Genomic DNA, 16,174 nt, shown 5'->3' on the forward strand with positions numbered 1-16,174 from the left:
CGTACTATAAAGAGGGGTGTGCAAATGAAATCTAGGAATGAATCTAGTGCTCGGAAATATTTTTTTGAAGTGCATCTTTTGCTATCTTTTTGAAATTGTGCTGGAATTTACGGAAGTTCCGAAGGTACTGTCGGAACTTCCGAAGGGATCAGAATCGGTTCTGTATGTTTCACGGAAGTTCCGAAGGAGACCTTCGGAAGTTTCGAAGGGGTCAGAATCGGTTCTGTATGTTTCACGGAAGTTCCGAAGGAGACCAGAATCGGTTCTATAAGATTCACGGAAGTTCCGAAGGTCTTGACCGGAACTTCCGTTGACTTGAGTTTTCACAGTTGACTTTGAATTTTCTAAGTGTTGGGGGCTACTATTTTGAACTAACCGGAAGTTCCGAAGGAGACCTCCAAAAGTTTCGAAGAAGGAATCTTTTGCTCCCAACAGGCAGAAATTGAGAGGGAGGTATAAATACCCTCCCAACCCCTCAAGCTAGGGTTACTGCTTCACATGTTCATCTCTATGCCCTTGGCTTGCTTTTCTTGAGATTCACTTTAAGCCTTGCATTCTCACTTCCTCCTCTCCACAGATCTAAGTGATTTGGTTTTTATGTGTGTGAGAGTTGGTTGGTTTGAGTTGGTTTGAGTGCTTGGTGTTGACTTTGTGAGAAATTTCGTGAGCACTAGATTCATCTCCTTGCTAGCTTGTTACTCTTGGTGGATGAGGACGCCTAGACGGCTAGACGTCGTTCCTCGAGCCACCGAAGCTCTTGTGGTGTGCCGGGAAAAGATTTGTGAAGGTTGGATCTCACCTCCGAAAGAGAAGAGATACCTCGAGTGAGGGGGAGTGCACGAGTGCAACCCCGAGGAAAGGGTTGTGGAACCCGGCTCAAGTTTGAGCTCCTTAACGGAGAGTACAATCCCCTCAAGGATTGAAACTTCGGTAAAAAGTCTCCGTCTACACTTGTGGTGAAATCTCTCTAGCTTGTTATTTAAGCATTGCTTTTGGTTGCCGCGTGTACTCTAGTTACTGTTTGTGCAAAGCTTGGAGGTGGTTTGCTTATTTGAGATTTGGTTGGCTAGATCTACTCCTTTCTCGTTCTAGATCTGGTGCTGTTGGAAGTTTCGAAGATCAATGGAACTTTCGAAGGCCGGAAGTTCCGAAGCACTGACCGGAACTTTCAAAAGTCTCAGTTTCCGCTTTTTAGGTTTAATTTTTAAATCGCCTATTCACCCCCTCTAGGCCTTGATATACTCTTTCACTACAAGGTTAACAAAATTAATTCAAAATTGAACTGCACGTGCATCTAATAGGATACACAGAAAATACAAAATATCATATTTAGGCTCATAGGTTAAATCCTAACACATGTCCTTCAAATAGATGAGAAATTAAATTGTCTTCTAGGCGCAATTCAAACTTTTATCTCCCAATTACCACATAATAATTACAATAATATCCAAATTTTGTCAAAAATTTCTACAAACTTACATGACACCAAATTTTTGGTCCATAAGCCTACAATAAAAAAATTACATGATTATAATAAAGTTATACATTACATTGTTCACAAATGGATACATATCTGACATAATTCCTTACAACTCAAATAAATCTTTGAGATTTGAATACTTCATAATATTTTTGGACTCATATGCACCTTAAATTTAGACATAATATTATGTTTAACATAATAATAGATAATACGAACTTATATTAGAAATTTTTATGTCAAAAATATATTTTTTATTATCCACTTAACTAGAAGAAAACAAGCCATATGAAAAAGGTCTAAGGAATAGTAATTAACATACATAAAAATACAATTAAATGAAAGATCATGATTTTAGCAAAAAACAGAAAAAAGAACCATCGGATTCGGAGTTATTCTGAGAGAGAAATACCTACTACAAGTTTTAATTACAAATTAAAAGAAGAAAGATGAATGATGCATGTGTTCTTCATGGATGAATGTGGGCCCCACTCATCAGCCAAGCTCACATCTAGGTGAACCGGCTGGGCCAAGAGGGAGGCAAGAGAGATGATGGGCCGAAGGGGAAAATAATTTTTTTCAGCCCATAAAAAAATGAGGAAAATGGAGAAGGGGAGGAGGTGGGCTACAGGCTGGGCTGCCATAAAAGAGGAGGGGAGAGGAAGAATTTGGGCCGAATATGGCCCATAGAGAAGAGGATGATTTATTTTAATTTCTCTTTTTAGTAGAGCACTTTAAAGAGATATTGTTATATTAAAATTGTTTAGATTGCTATAAAATTTTAAGTAAATTTTATTTAGACAATGTATGATACGGAGAATTTAAGAAAAATCCTTCTAGCCACTTCCGGATTTAGTTGCATGTCTTTTAGGGTTTGATAATTTGATTTTGCTTTTTAATAAAATTATATTATTCCGATTAAAGCATAATTTATGAAGGATAAATTTATTAGGTCATCACAGTTTATTTTAGACTTTTTTTAGAAAACACTAAAAGATGGTTATTATCGTCAAAATTAACCCTGTAATTTGAATATTCAAGTAGAAGTTATTTAGCCTTTCTAAAGCACGGATAATTTAACAAAAACACTCTTCAAGCTACATTTGAATTTTATTGCATAACTTTTACGGATTGAAGATTTTCTTTTGATTTTTAAATCACAATTTTATAACTATGGTGATGTTACGGACATGACCTTGGATTATGGGATCAACTGACCTTGTTCCAGTGGACCCACTCTAGTACATTGGGCCATGCTTGCGGTAGGTACAATGAAACAATTCTCCAATCATTTTTTACTTATGATGAAATGACACTGTTATAAACTTATGACGTTTGTTGGTTGGTCTCTATTGACAAAATAACATTCGTCAAAATATATCGTTGAGCTAGTTTATGACAATTTATAGTTGGTCTCAATGACGAACATCTTTTTTTTCGTCACTAAACCACCCCGTCCCACTATGAACGTCATAAATCAAGATCAGATAATGACGAATAGCTCGAATGTCATAAGGAATTCGTCATAAAAGACTATATTTGTTGTATATTTGTTGTAGTGACGTTTGACCATCCGTCCTATTAAAAAAATTATCCAAATATGCAAAAGTATAAGTCATATTTAAAGTTTCCATAATAATAAATTAAATTATAACAAAATAGTTAATAATTATATAATTTTTGAATAAGATTAATGGTCAAACGTAAATATAAAAGTTAATAGCGTCACATAAAAAACATGGAGGGAGTATTTATTGAGAATAAGTAGGTATTTTTCTCTTTACCTTTAATCTCCGCTTTTATTTTACTACATCTGTCCCAAAAAATACTTTATTTTCCTGAAAGGCTTTATTTTTTTTAGAAATTATTGTATTTGAATTTGGTAAAACAAGAGACAAGTGCATTGAGGTTAGAAAAGTATGAGACAAATACATTGAAGTTTAAAAAATAAATTGGTATTTTAGTCTTATTAGTTTATATAGGTGTTGTTAAATATGTTGACAATGAACGGAAGGACTAGTTAGAAAGGATAGAGTAGATGCTAGAGCGGCGTGAGCACGTACGTCGGTCCATAGATACATGCTGCAGTTGATCTATACGACCATGAGATGGACCATGTATCCATGTGGCGCAAATTCAGACAACAGCATTTTTCGCTGATTGTTTCCTGGTGCATCTGCACGTACCAATCTGAGTTCTCCTCCCTTCCAGCGTCCAAATGTCTCGCATGCAAGCAAAGCAGGTTAGCCGGATCTGCCTCGAGCCGTCGACCACTTCAATTCCAGGAACAACGTAGCATCACCCACTCGGAAAAAAAAAATACTCGAGACCCAGATTGAAAACTACTCCTAGTTACTAACTCGCAGAAAGATCATATGATATACAAGTTTTTATTGAAAGTTCAGATCAGAGAAGTCTACATAAACTAGGACTTGTTCAGGCTCATTTTTTTACAAAGCACGTTGCTTAAAGTAAACACGGCCATGTATACACTAGATGCTAGGTAGGTTGCTCAACTGAAGACTGAAGCCGATGATGCAGGATGCCTAGTGATGGTGTCCTCCATTGCCACCGCTCCCTTCTCTCGGATTGCCCGGTGACTTCGGCCTTAGCCGTGCTGCTCGCACCCGAGTGGTCGCCTCCTGCACGAAGAAATACTGCACCAAGTTCATATGGTAAAATTAACTGAACACTACGAAATGCCTTGCAGAAAACTGCAGATGAATGATGAATCTACTTACACTGGTCATCTTGCCCTCCTCTTCCCCTTGCTGAGACGGATCGGCAGCTGCAGGAGCAGGAACAGCGCTTGGCTTTGGGTCGCAGAAAGAATCGCTCAGGCCAAGGCAGCAGGCGCAGACACGGGCTATGTATCGCAGCAGCGAGCAGGGGTGCGCGAACAGCGACGACACCGCCGCCGCTGTCGAGGTGGCCTCCTCTGAGCCCTCCTTTTCTTCTTCCTTCTCTTCGTCGTCGTCCTCCTCGCGCCGGTCCACCGATGATTCTTCAGAGTTGTACTTCTGCTCCTTATCATCTTCTTCGCACCGATCCCCTGTTGGTTCTTGGAATCGGTTCTCCTCCTTTTCCTCGACCTGATCCATTGCCTTTACGGCCGCTCTAGATGCTGGCCGGGAGCTTCTGGCAAGAGCGGCGGCGGCCGGCGTCTTGCCGACTGCAACTGTTTCGCTTTTGTTTCAACTTTTTTTTTCCTGCACTCAGGATGCCGCTGATGCGTTCAGGGGTATTAACTCCTCGCTGTGGCCGATTCATTCAGAAATGAGCCGTATTTATTGCCGTGGGGCTGGAACAGATCGAGTCTGAATTCTGAAAACGTTGCCAAGAATGCCCCCTTGACGATTCACGATTGATATTCAGCTGGTAGTACTTACTGTACGTTTAGCCATAGTAGTTTCGTTGATGAGGAATGTGATAAAACGATGTATCTGCGTGATAGGAATGTGAGATAGGAGCGTCATTTTCCTGGAATCAATGTTAGGTTGCTGAATGTTACACTGCTGAATATTGGGTGTCTTCACCTAATATATGGGCAGATATGCAAACAGATTACTCCTCTTGTTGTAGTGCTGTGTACAATGTACAAGCGCCGGTAAGTACTTGCTACTTATGATGGTGTATGACTGATTTTTGGACATTTTGGTATGTTATTATCACTAGTACAAGGCTACAAGCTGGGCTAGTCTCGTACTGTAACTACTAACCTAGTTATAGGGTTAATTTTCCGCTTAAATTAAACTAAACTAAACTTTACTGTTTATTTGTTTTCGACTAAGACCGATCCTAAATTAACCATAGACACTGTCATGCACCGTGTGGCATGTTGCAGCTGGAAGGCACAGCCTCTACTGCAACGCGAAAACCAAACAGGAATGTTGATGCGGACAAATACTGGAGCAGTTAATAACCTGCACTGCTTCTCTGCCTGGTCGCACCAAAACAGCTGCGAGGCATTCAAGGATATCTATGAATCCATCTCCCCGGCTCACCTACCGGCCTAGCCTGATTCCATTTCCACCGTCGCCCACGTCATGAACGATCTCGTGCTCTTCAAATTCCACCAACCGGTAATTTATTTCCTCTTGTTTTACAGAGTTGGATTAGATGATCAAATCACGGTTGAAATATTTCTATTGATAGTTTTCAGTATATAGTAATTAAATATAAAAACTTTTTATTTGCAAGACATCGACGTGACCTTTAAAATGCATCTTTCAATTTCTATTGCAAGATATTTTTAAAAACGCCTTTCTGCTGACGATATAAAGAAAATAGTTTTGAAACAAATCTACATGTATGATTTCCATACGTCCCTATTTAAAATATACTGATCTTGATTCATGTCAAACGATATGCAGCACTTTTCTTCCCGGTGGAACCATCCCTGCACGAAAAACAGCGAGCATGGAACATCAAAAACACATCTAGTAATAGTTTCTTTGAAAAGGAAGAAAGGAAACCTAATAGCTCGTGTGCAACGCCGGGTCATCGCTATCACCACCGACGATGATCTCCTCCATCGCCATGGCTTCATTTGGAAAACGTCGAAGGTGACAGCTGCGTGTAGACCAACGTAAGCTTGAGGAATGATGATCTTTGCCCGGAGGGAACTGGCGAGTGATGCCCTACATATGCGGCCTCAGATGACTCTCCCTTCGTTGTTTGCACACCGGTCAGCATCTCCTCTTAATTATTTGTTAACGAACACTGGGATTTGATCTCTAATCTAATGCATGTTCTTATCCTTCCGAGCAGACAGTTTGTCCGGGTTTACTTGTCGAGTTCCCAGGATGAAGAATCTGCAGAACGAGTCTGCAAGATCGATGTAAGCATGGTAGCTACCTGAAATTGATTTCTGACCGAGAATATTTGTCAGTAATAATCTTTGGTTCTTTCCCTGATGATTGATAAAAGACATGCATCCTTTGCATTTAGAAGAAACTAATAAAGAAGATTACAGCAACGCTCAAAAAACATATACGGAGTAACAACCACAGGGCCAGGGAACAAGCATTATCATTTGCAAAATTATCATAGTAGTACTTCAGTTTCAAGAAAAGAGGGCCTTGATTGCTTTCCAGTCCAGTAAATCGGGCCTTGATTGCTCACTGACTTGATAAGATGGCCCTGCAACTACACCAGAAACAGTAGCTGCTATAGTACAAGGTAGCATTAGGGTTTTTAGATTGAGAAAATTTTTGGGAGAAGTGTCACGTCAAATATTTGACCGGATATCGGAAGGGGTTTTCGGACACGAATGAAAAAACGAATTTCACAGCTAGCCTAGAAACCGCGAGACGAATCTTTTGAGCCTAATTAATCCGTCATTAGCACATGTTGGTTACTGTAGCACTTATGATTAATCATGAACTAATTAGGCTCAAAAGATCCGTCTCAAAATTTCTTACATAACTGTATAATTAGTTTTTTGGTTCATTTATGTTTAATGTATTATTTAGATGTCTAAAAATTTGATGTGATGTTTTTAGAAAAATTTTAATACGAACCAGCTTTTGGTACAGATCAAGCTGCTAGTCTGCTACATCCATCGCCGTACTAACCTCGTCCTTCCAATGTGTAGCAAATCAATGATGCAAATTGCCGTCTGCATCATGCAAGCTAGGCGAAATCAAAGAAAGATTATTTTTTTTCCCGAGAGAGGAAGAAAATGAGAAATCAAAGAAAGAAAGTTAGGCGAGAGGGAGCCGAATCCTCTTTTTGCCGGGATGGGCGGATGGCCAAAGAAGCCATCCGAATTTCATTAAGATAGGAATTCACAATGTACAGGGGGTGTCCCGGAGGACAAAAATAAAAAGGCTGCCGTTTAAAAACAGCTAAGTGGCTCTGGGGTCATTACAACTCAGAAAAAACTTCCTGGGGTGGAAATCAACCTTTCCCATACTGCGAAAAGTCTATTTCGTGCGCGCTCGCACGCAAACGAACACTCTCAAAAACTAGGTTGCTTGGTCATGTCGGTGGGCCGACGTCACTCTCAAAAACTAGGTTGCTTGGTCATGTCGGTGGGCCGACGTCCCACTTGTCATGAGTATACTAGTATATAAACAACTGTTTTTTTACTTTATACGTGTAAATTATATTTTTTTTACTTTATGTGTATAAAGTTTATATGTATAAATTTATATGTATAAATATTTTATATATTAAGTTTATATAATTATTTTTTATGTATATGTAATTTTTATATAAATGTATTTGTGTATATATAAAGTTTGTATGTACAAAGTTTACATATATAAAATTTACATGTATACAGTTTGTATGCTAAAATTATATATATATATATATAAAGTTTGTAATATATATATATATATATATATATATATATATATATATGAGTAGAAGAGTAGATATACGTATACGTATAGGGCGTAACCGCGTATTAGACCGCCCCCGCTTCCGGCGTTCTGAAAAAAATCTGCTGCCGAATCCTCTCTTGATTGGGCCAGTATTGCGGGGATTAATCTCGATTGGGCCTACCCTATCAGCCCAATTCTGGGCTCCAACTCCGAAGGAAAAAAAGCCCATCTTGGCATACCAAACCTGAACCGCAAACGCGGCAACTCCACCGAGCCGGTCTCCGTGCCGGCAGTTTTGGCGCCAGTTGCTGCCAGCCAACCACGCGAACCAACTAGCCAAAACCGCGCGCCTCGCCGCGTCGCGAGCTCCTCCGGCTTCACCCGCATCAAAAACGCCTCGCCTTCGCCTTCCCCCGATGGGCATGCGGCACGAGACCTACACGTACACGAGCCCCGGCCGGCGGCCGATCGCGACGTCGGGGAGCGAGCAGCGCCGGCTGCTCGCTCGCTCGCTCGCTTTCCTGGCCGGCCCCCGTGATTCGGTCGATGGCTGACGCCGTCGTGGATTATTCACGAAGGATGAGACCGGACTCGCTGTCGTCGTCGGTGGGCACGAACGATGACGGCGCCGTGAGCAAGAATCCCGTCCTGCGGATGACGTCGCCGTCCCCGACGCGCGCTGCGACAGGACGGGCGCTGGAGGCGCCGCCGATGCGGCGGAGGCCGGGGAGACGGTCGCGGCCGGTGAGGATGTTCCACACCGTGTGCCGGTCGCTCCCGGTGCTGACGCCGCGGTTCGGGCGGCTCCAGCCAGGGGCGTGTCGGATCGCGGCGCCGGCGCCGCGGGTGTCCCCTTCCGAGTCCCTGCTGTCGCAGCTCGTGGCGTCCTCCTCCGTCGCGGGGACGCCACGCCGGCGCATGACGGGGACGCTGTTCGGCTACCGCAACGACCACATCGCGCTGTCCCTGCAGGACAACCCGCGGTGCCTGCCGACGCTTGTCGTCGAGCTAGCGCTCCCGACGCACGCGCTGCTCCGCGACCTGGGCACCACCGCCGGTGCGCGCATCGTGCTGGAGAGCGAGAAGCACGCGGCGGACGGCGATGGCGAGGCGGACGGTGCCAGCTGGAAGCGCGAACAGCAGCACGGGTGGGTGCTCGATGAGCCCACGTGGACCATGTCCTGCAACGGGAAGAGGGTGGGCTACGCGGTGCGGCGCGATCCGACCGACGACGACATCGCCGTGCTGGAGACGCTCTGGGCGGTGTCCATGGGCGGCGGCGTGCTCCCCGGGATGTCGGACATGGACGGGGCCGGCGGCGAGATGGCGTACATGCGTGGGTGCTTCGAGCACATCATCGGCTCCAGGGACTCGGAGTCGCTGTACATGGTCGGCCCGCACGGCGGCGACTGCCCAGAGCTCGCCGTGTTCTTCGTTAGGCTATGAACAGACCACGTACACGTGTGCATGCGCATCTCTGATTTTTATCTCTTGCTACCTTCGGTCACAAATACACATTTTGAACGAGATTTATTCAAACTCTTAGAATTTTAATTGCTAATGCACATTTTATCGCCAGCCTCAGCCTCTGTGTGTGTGACGTGTTCGCAATTACATAAGTACGTTGTGCGCGTGTGCATCTATCATATAATATGTAGAAAATCTACCGAGTTAAAAGCACAAAATGCAATGAAAAAAACTTCCGTAATCAAATCTGGTAAGGGAATGCCTATAGAAATTTCAAAAAAATAATAGTTTTAAAAACTTTTACATAAAACTCCAGTATAATTGTTATGTATCAACGTAACTTGTTCGTTGCTTATCCAAATAAATAAAAAAAATGCACGTGTGGTAATGCCATGCTTGATGTCACCTGGAGAAGGCAACGATAGAGCCAAATAAGGTTGAGGTAGGGAAGGGAGTGAATGAATTGGGATAGGGAGAAGTGAGAGGATGGGGTCGGTTAGCGACTTAGGCTGCGTTTGCTTGTAGAGGGAAGGGGTGAACATTCACTCGTTTATCGTGAGTATACTTCTCAGACTGTTAAACTTTTTTTATTATATATATATATATATAAATAAATTGCTTTAAATCATATTAATTATTTAAGTTTAAAATAATTAAGACGTAATTAATTATGAGGTAATGGTCCGTCTTGTTTTGTGTTAGGGTTTTCTTATGGTATCTCCACTCTCAACACAACCTTAAGATTACATAATTTCCAAGGGATCCCAACAGTTGATGAACTTATTTTAGATAAGGAAAAAGTCTACTTCACCCCCTGAACTATCAGGGTTGATCTAATTAATCCCATAATGTATGAAACTGGATATTCCACCACCTGAAATACAAAAACTTGATCAAATACCCCATAAAGCTGTTTTGTAGGTGGTTTCGCCATGTAATGATGTGGTAATACTATTGCTTGCATGACACAAAGTTTAACATGCATGACACAAAGCTCATGTTAAACCGCATATTTAATTATAGAAAAATAATTTATAAATAAATGTTTTATATACATGTTCTTATCAATCTAGAAACTAAGAGCGTAGAATAAAATTCGGTGAAAAAAATTCAAAATAAGCTTTAAATTTAAAGTTAAAAATTTAAGTTTTAGTTTATAAGTATAAACATAAGTAAAAAGATAGAGTTACAGTATCTTATATACTGGGATGCACTAACTTAATAAAAAAGGTCATACGCGAGATGCGCTATAGTACTACTCTGCGTCTCGATATAACCGGCGGTGTATGAAGCTCGCACCACGTTCTTCTGCATGCATGGCCATGGCGTATGCGTCAACTCAGCCGAGCGCCGCGCATGGCTCCCCTCCGTTCGCCGTTGACACGTAAACCTGCTTCACCTGCAGGCTCTAGCTGCACCAAGCTGAGGCCAACCAAAAAGACAGCAGCTGCACTGCTCATCTGCTGCAAGTGACGCATGGGCTAAGCTCCCCATGCATGCATGCATGGCATACTGAATTGCTAATACTGATACGGTCACTGGCGCATGCACACACAATACTGGCTGTTGTACAGTGCCGTGCACCTTTGGTCAGTCAGTGCAATGGCGAAGGCCATAGTTTACACATTTTTCACAGCATCATCTCACGCAGTTCCATAAACTAGAATATCCCTAGCACCCAAGACAGGACACAGTAGCACAGGCCCCCGGGAAAATAACGAGAGAAACAGCGGTTCGTCTCGACGACTGCGCAGTTTAGTTAATTTGCGCCAAATTAAATATTTTTACATGTACAGCGATTTGTGCTTAGGTTTTAGTGTTTCTCTGCTTGACTGCTTGGATTAATTATCCAAGCTTAATTATGGAGTATTAGCTTCAGAAGGCGTAATGATGCAACGTGCTATGCACTAGCTACGGCAAAGTGAAGTTGCCGGCCGCTGCTCCAGTCCCCCTGTCTATCCGTGTGTCGTACCCAGCAATTAGCTAGCATCCCATCAATCAATCGATCCATCCATGATCCATAATCCATTGCAGATGCAGAGTGCTCACACACGGGTGATCGATCGATGCAGCTCAAGAAAAAGAAAATGTCAAAAGCTGATCTCTTCAGATCTCCTCCGTGATGCATGCTGACGGTAAAGTGTATACATGACATCTCACATCTCGCGTGGACTTTATATACGTACATTTGCATGCATCGTGCAGACGAATGGCCTGCACGTTTAATTTACCGATCCCACGTGGATAATCCATGCGCTGCACATGCTTGCGTGCGAACTGAAACATCACTTCTTTCGCTGCGCTCCACATAATCACGTATGCTGATATGCCTCTTGTTTTCATCCGTCTCGTGTGCTAGCAATGAGGTATTTGGGGTGTAACGAATCCGTTTTAATATATAAGTATTTATAAATAGCTTATTTAGCTAAAATTAAGGTTAAAATTGAAAGATTATGTTATCGTTTAATAAATAAGAAATATATGGATGGGAGGACCGATATAGATAAGTAGTACATGAGTAGTACTACGAATATTTATTTTTTATACAATATTTGCTTCTTATCATTTCGATTTTATTAATGCTTATAAATTGAAATTTAAAATTTTAATCTTAATTTTAAAGTTGACTTTTAACCTCAATTCTTAGATCGCTATATATATTATAAATTATAAATTATTTTCGTTTGCAAACATATATCGTTTGGCTTTTTAAAAAAAAATCTTAATTTTAGAACGGTGGGTAGTAATACAATAGGGTTAATCAACTGGGATCGCGATAGCCGAGGAGAGATTATCGCATACGATGTGGCGCATCTTGCACTGAAATTGAGGTTTGCATGCAACAAGCGAACGGGCGTGGGAGATTCCCGGGTCTTTTCTGGGCGTCAAAACGACAAGCCCAATGCAGCTACGCTCGTGCCAATAAAAAAACTAACTTGTACAATACTTTCATATAAATATATACCACTCTCTCCATTTCATAGCACAAGATGTTTAATTTTTTACTCGTAATATTTAAGCATGTGTCTTATTCAATAAATTATGGAAATATTATTTATTTTGCTTGTGACTTACTTTATTATCAAAAGAACTTTAAGCATGACTTATTATTTTTTATATTTATACTAAATTTTTAAATAAGATGAATGGTCAAACATTACGATAAAAAAAGTCAAACATCTTATATGATGAAACAGAGATAATATATATTAATATATGTTCTATAAATATTTTGGAGCTTATGCTATAGCTGGCTATAAATTTATAGCACATTTTTTCTTCTATTTCTTTCTTCTTCTCTCCACCTAAACATAAATATAACATAATAATTTTCAAAGTATACTGTACTCGCTCATGGAGAGGAGTAGTACATGATATCTCCCTCCGAGTCAGAGCTCAGGGCATGGCAATATGGCATGGCAGCGCCATGCTCCTGCAGGGGGCTAGCTAGACAGAAAACGACGAGCTAGCCATGCATGCATCTTCACCCGGCCCATGACTACTTCTGCCTGCGTGCGTGCTGCAAAAGCGGCTATAAAATCACTTGCAACTCCACTGCGAGAGGCCTTGGGCGACCAGAGAGGGAGAGGCCGGGTCCCTTGCCTCCTGGTCTCCTCTCTTCTATCCAAGTTTGACAAGTGCAGATGTGCATGCTCTTAGCTTATCTGAGTTTATTCAGCGCATGCATGAATATGATATCTCTCTTATTACTGCATGCATATATCGCTAGCTGGTTATGTATCTTGCAAGATTGATTTCTCGATCAACCAGCTGGTAATACATAGTCTTGCACATTAGTTCATTCTTGATTCATGTTTTGCTGCTCATTTCCAGCCTGCTTGCATGTTCTGAACTTCTGATCAACTTAGTTTTTGCATATCTCAGCAGGGCTATATATGTGGACTTCCAATCCATGCATGCCTTTGTGGAGGATTTACATGTAGTTAAAGGAGAAGTGCTCGGTGTTCTGGCGGCGGTGCGCGCCCGGCGCGGCGATCGATGCATCGTTGCCGAGGCCGGCGGCGGCGAGCGGCATTGCTGCCGGCTGGAGAGCCCATCGCGCGATCACCAAGCTAGGATAGAAGAAGAAGAGGAAGAAAATGGGTCATGTGGCAAGCAGCTTCTGTTTGTTAATTTATCTTTTGTTGTTCTTGCTGTTTGATTGTTCTACTTTGTGCCCAGCTCCTTTTGTAGTCGTTGCAGTTATTACTTTAGGGTGAAATCTATCGAACTTCTGTTAACGAGCTTCATCTCAGTGTGCCGTCCAGAAAGCTTATTCTTCTTCTTTTTGTGTGTTGGATATTTATTCTGTTTCTTGTTTCGTTCTTCAGATACTGGATCTATATATGAGCATACGCATGCATACGCCTCTAGCTAAATATTTTCATTTGCCTGCTTCCCAGTATTCTAAACACGGACACACGGTAAAAACTTTTCTATATGAATTTCTTGTAACGTTACTAGCTAGAACATAATTTCGACTCTATATATAGGAGTTTATTCATGTGTTTATATTCTCCTACTGCCATCACAAATATCTTCATATTAGCTCCCTCAATAGACACCCGGAAAACACAATATTATGTATGGTCGATCCAATGTGTCCGTTATTAATTATTTGCTCATTACAAAATAAGTTCATCCTTCATGTTCTTATTTTAGGATGAAGGTTATTAATTAGTTGCAAGCTGTGGGTCTGCAGAAATTAATGCATTCATTATTAAGGAGAGAAGATTTTATAATGCATTCATGCATATGGACACAAATGCAAAATCCAAATTAACTTTTCTTGAAAAGCCGAATGCACGGCAATGAATCTCATAGTGCAACGTCACTTGATGTGATGCCGCTTCATGTACAACTGTCAAAGCAGCGACGATTTAATCATCTTTCTTTCATGGAGTACATGCGAGTATATCGTCCCTCCAATTTTTTATTTGACACCATTAAATTTTGGTCTATCTTTGATTATTCTTTTTATTTAAAAATTAGTATAATTAAAAAATATTGCATTATGATTTATTATCAAAGACACTTTAGTCATGACTTATATTTTTTATATTGCACAAAATTTTGATATAATGGATGATTAAACAATCCAAAAGTCAATGAAATTAAATAAAAAGGAATATTTATAAACATGCATGTAGTAGTAACTAGTACGTACGTTACAGTCCTCGTGCACGATTCAGATAGCCTCCTGACATGAAATGAACCGTCGAGTATCGTGCGTTTTTCCGGACAATAAATATATAGGGGGGATTAGGCATATTTGTAAATGAAAAATATTTTATGAATTATATATATATATATTCTTGGTTATCTAAAAGTCAATGCTGAAAAATAAACTTTGGTAAAAAAATCTAAAATTAATCCTAAATTTAATATAAAAAAATCAAATTTTAGTTTATAAACATAAGCAGAAGCGAAAAGACGGGGTGATAACACCACACTATATATTCTCTTCGTAGTAAAATAAGTCAATTTCTAGAGTGTACATTTTATCTGAAATAAATTATGTTCTCACTTCTATTTATATTAAATATGTAAATCAAGAAACTTTATATCCTCACTATATATATATATATATATATATATATATATATATATATATATATATATTCTATTTTAGCTACCCATTACGAAAGGTATTTTTTTCCCTCTGAACTAAATTTTCGGCTTAGTTCATTTTAGACCGAGGTAGCTAAGTATATAGTTGTCTATCGATGACAGCCAGATCTAAATCAGGCCTTTAGGGGCTATTCACTTTGTTGCTAAAATTGGCTTTGGAAGGTAACAATCCAAACAATGCCCAGATTTAACAATTCTAGAATAATTGCAACAGTAACGAACCAAATACAATCTGCACACATTAATAATTTAATATTAACAATTTTTGACAATACCAAATTTTAGTAGGATTAATTAATAGTTTAGGCATCAGAGTGAACAACCCTGATTAAGTGCTGATGACCAGCCTATATATATGGGCCACTGGGCTGTAGCCCATAAATGCTACAGTTGTGGGCCTGGCCGAATGCTGCCTATTAACTTCGGGATAAAGACCATTTTAACTTAATTGAACTATCGGCCACTCAACTTCAAAATTATATATAATGGCTCGGTCAGCTATCAAATTTGGTTCGTTTTGTCTCCCTCTGTGTGAAATTTGGATGATGGTTTTCTCCATCTTATACACCAGCTTTTATGTGTTTTTTCCTGTTCCTTTATGCTTTTTTATCTTATCTTCTTTTTTTTGGCGGATGATGAGTAATGGTTGTTCTTGCAAATGCAACTAGACAATCATCTCAGAAAATTATTCTCGTCGTTTTAATAATCTGGTAGTCCGATCTGTAGTGGTACAAAGAATTATTAGCTACGCTTTTCATGATTGTGCATCAGTGCATGAACACATAATTTGTTTTCTTTTCAAACTATCATTGTACTTTTATTGGACCCAAAGGGGAAAAAAAGAGAGAGAGAAAAGCACTCCAGCCTGTCGGTCGAGGGTGACCTGACCTAAACCATCATTCATCTTGGGCCAAGCATCTTGAACAATTTTCACTTCCAATCTAGAAGCTCATAATTTATATTCTAAAAAGAAATAAAAATCCCGATTTCTTGAATAAAAAAAACGTTCTAAACAGTTCGTGGGCCCAGGCTCAATATGACCTTAACTTTTGGACCAGCCCATGGGCTGTGTTTTTTTTCCAGCGAACGGAACGCATGTATGCATGATATTGATGCATGTGCCACACATGTGGAATCGCGAAGTTTCGTAGTTGTTCCGACGCCACCAACGATCCGGTGTCACAGAAACAGCCGGGAACGGCTGCAATACGACGTTGCTCATGTGACCCCAAGATCAGCGGAAGCAAGATTGCCACTGCTTTAA

At 40.6% G+C, this 16,174-nt stretch overlaps 2 protein-coding genes across 3 annotated transcripts; one reads left to right on the top strand and one right to left on the bottom strand.

Moving 5' to 3' along the window:
• Positions 1 to 3,459: 3,459 nt before the first annotated feature.
• On the bottom strand, positions 3,460 to 4,762 carry LOC102700985 (putative E3 ubiquitin-protein ligase RING1a). 2 transcript variants are annotated; one of them, XM_015836353.2, is made up of 2 exons: positions 4,222 to 4,762; positions 3,460 to 4,122 (listed from the first exon to the last, which is right to left on the bottom strand). In XM_015836353.2, exons 1-2 carry the CDS (start codon positions 4,579 to 4,581, stop codon positions 4,027 to 4,029), a joined length of 456 nt encoding a protein of 151 aa, XP_015691839.1. In that variant the 5' UTR covers positions 4,582 to 4,762; the 3' UTR covers positions 3,460 to 4,026. The 2 variants fall into 2 exon arrangements, with proteins under 2 accessions (XP_015691839.1, XP_006652889.1); XM_006652826.3 differs by having other exon boundaries at positions 3,461 to 4,137.
• Positions 4,763 to 8,199: 3,437 nt separating this feature from the next.
• LOC102705159 (protein MIZU-KUSSEI 1) lies at positions 8,200 to 9,351 on the top strand. Its single transcript, XM_006653745.3, has one exon. The coding sequence runs from the start codon at positions 8,359 to 8,361 to the stop codon at positions 9,256 to 9,258; it is 900 nt and encodes a 299-aa protein (XP_006653808.1). The 5' UTR covers positions 8,200 to 8,358; the 3' UTR covers positions 9,259 to 9,351.
• Positions 9,352 to 16,174: the final 6,823 nt, after the last annotated feature.

Source organism: Oryza brachyantha, chromosome 4 (assembly GCF_000231095.2).
Source record: "Oryza brachyantha chromosome 4, ObraRS2, whole genome shotgun sequence".
In the NCBI taxonomy this organism is placed as follows: Eukaryota; Viridiplantae; Streptophyta; class Magnoliopsida; order Poales; family Poaceae; genus Oryza; species Oryza brachyantha.

Coding starts and splice junctions, on each gene's coding strand:
- LOC102700985 (XM_006652826.3), bottom strand. CDS start 4,581: ATGGATCAGGTCGAGGAAAAGGAGGAGAACCGATTCCAAGAACCAACA. Junction 4,138..4,221: donor AGGAGGGCAAGATGACCAGT/GTAAGTAGATTC, acceptor AACTTGGTGCAG/TATTTCTTCGTGCAGGAGGC.
- LOC102705159 (XM_006653745.3), top strand. CDS start 8,359: ATGGCTGACGCCGTCGTGGATTATTCACGAAGGATGAGACCGGACTCG.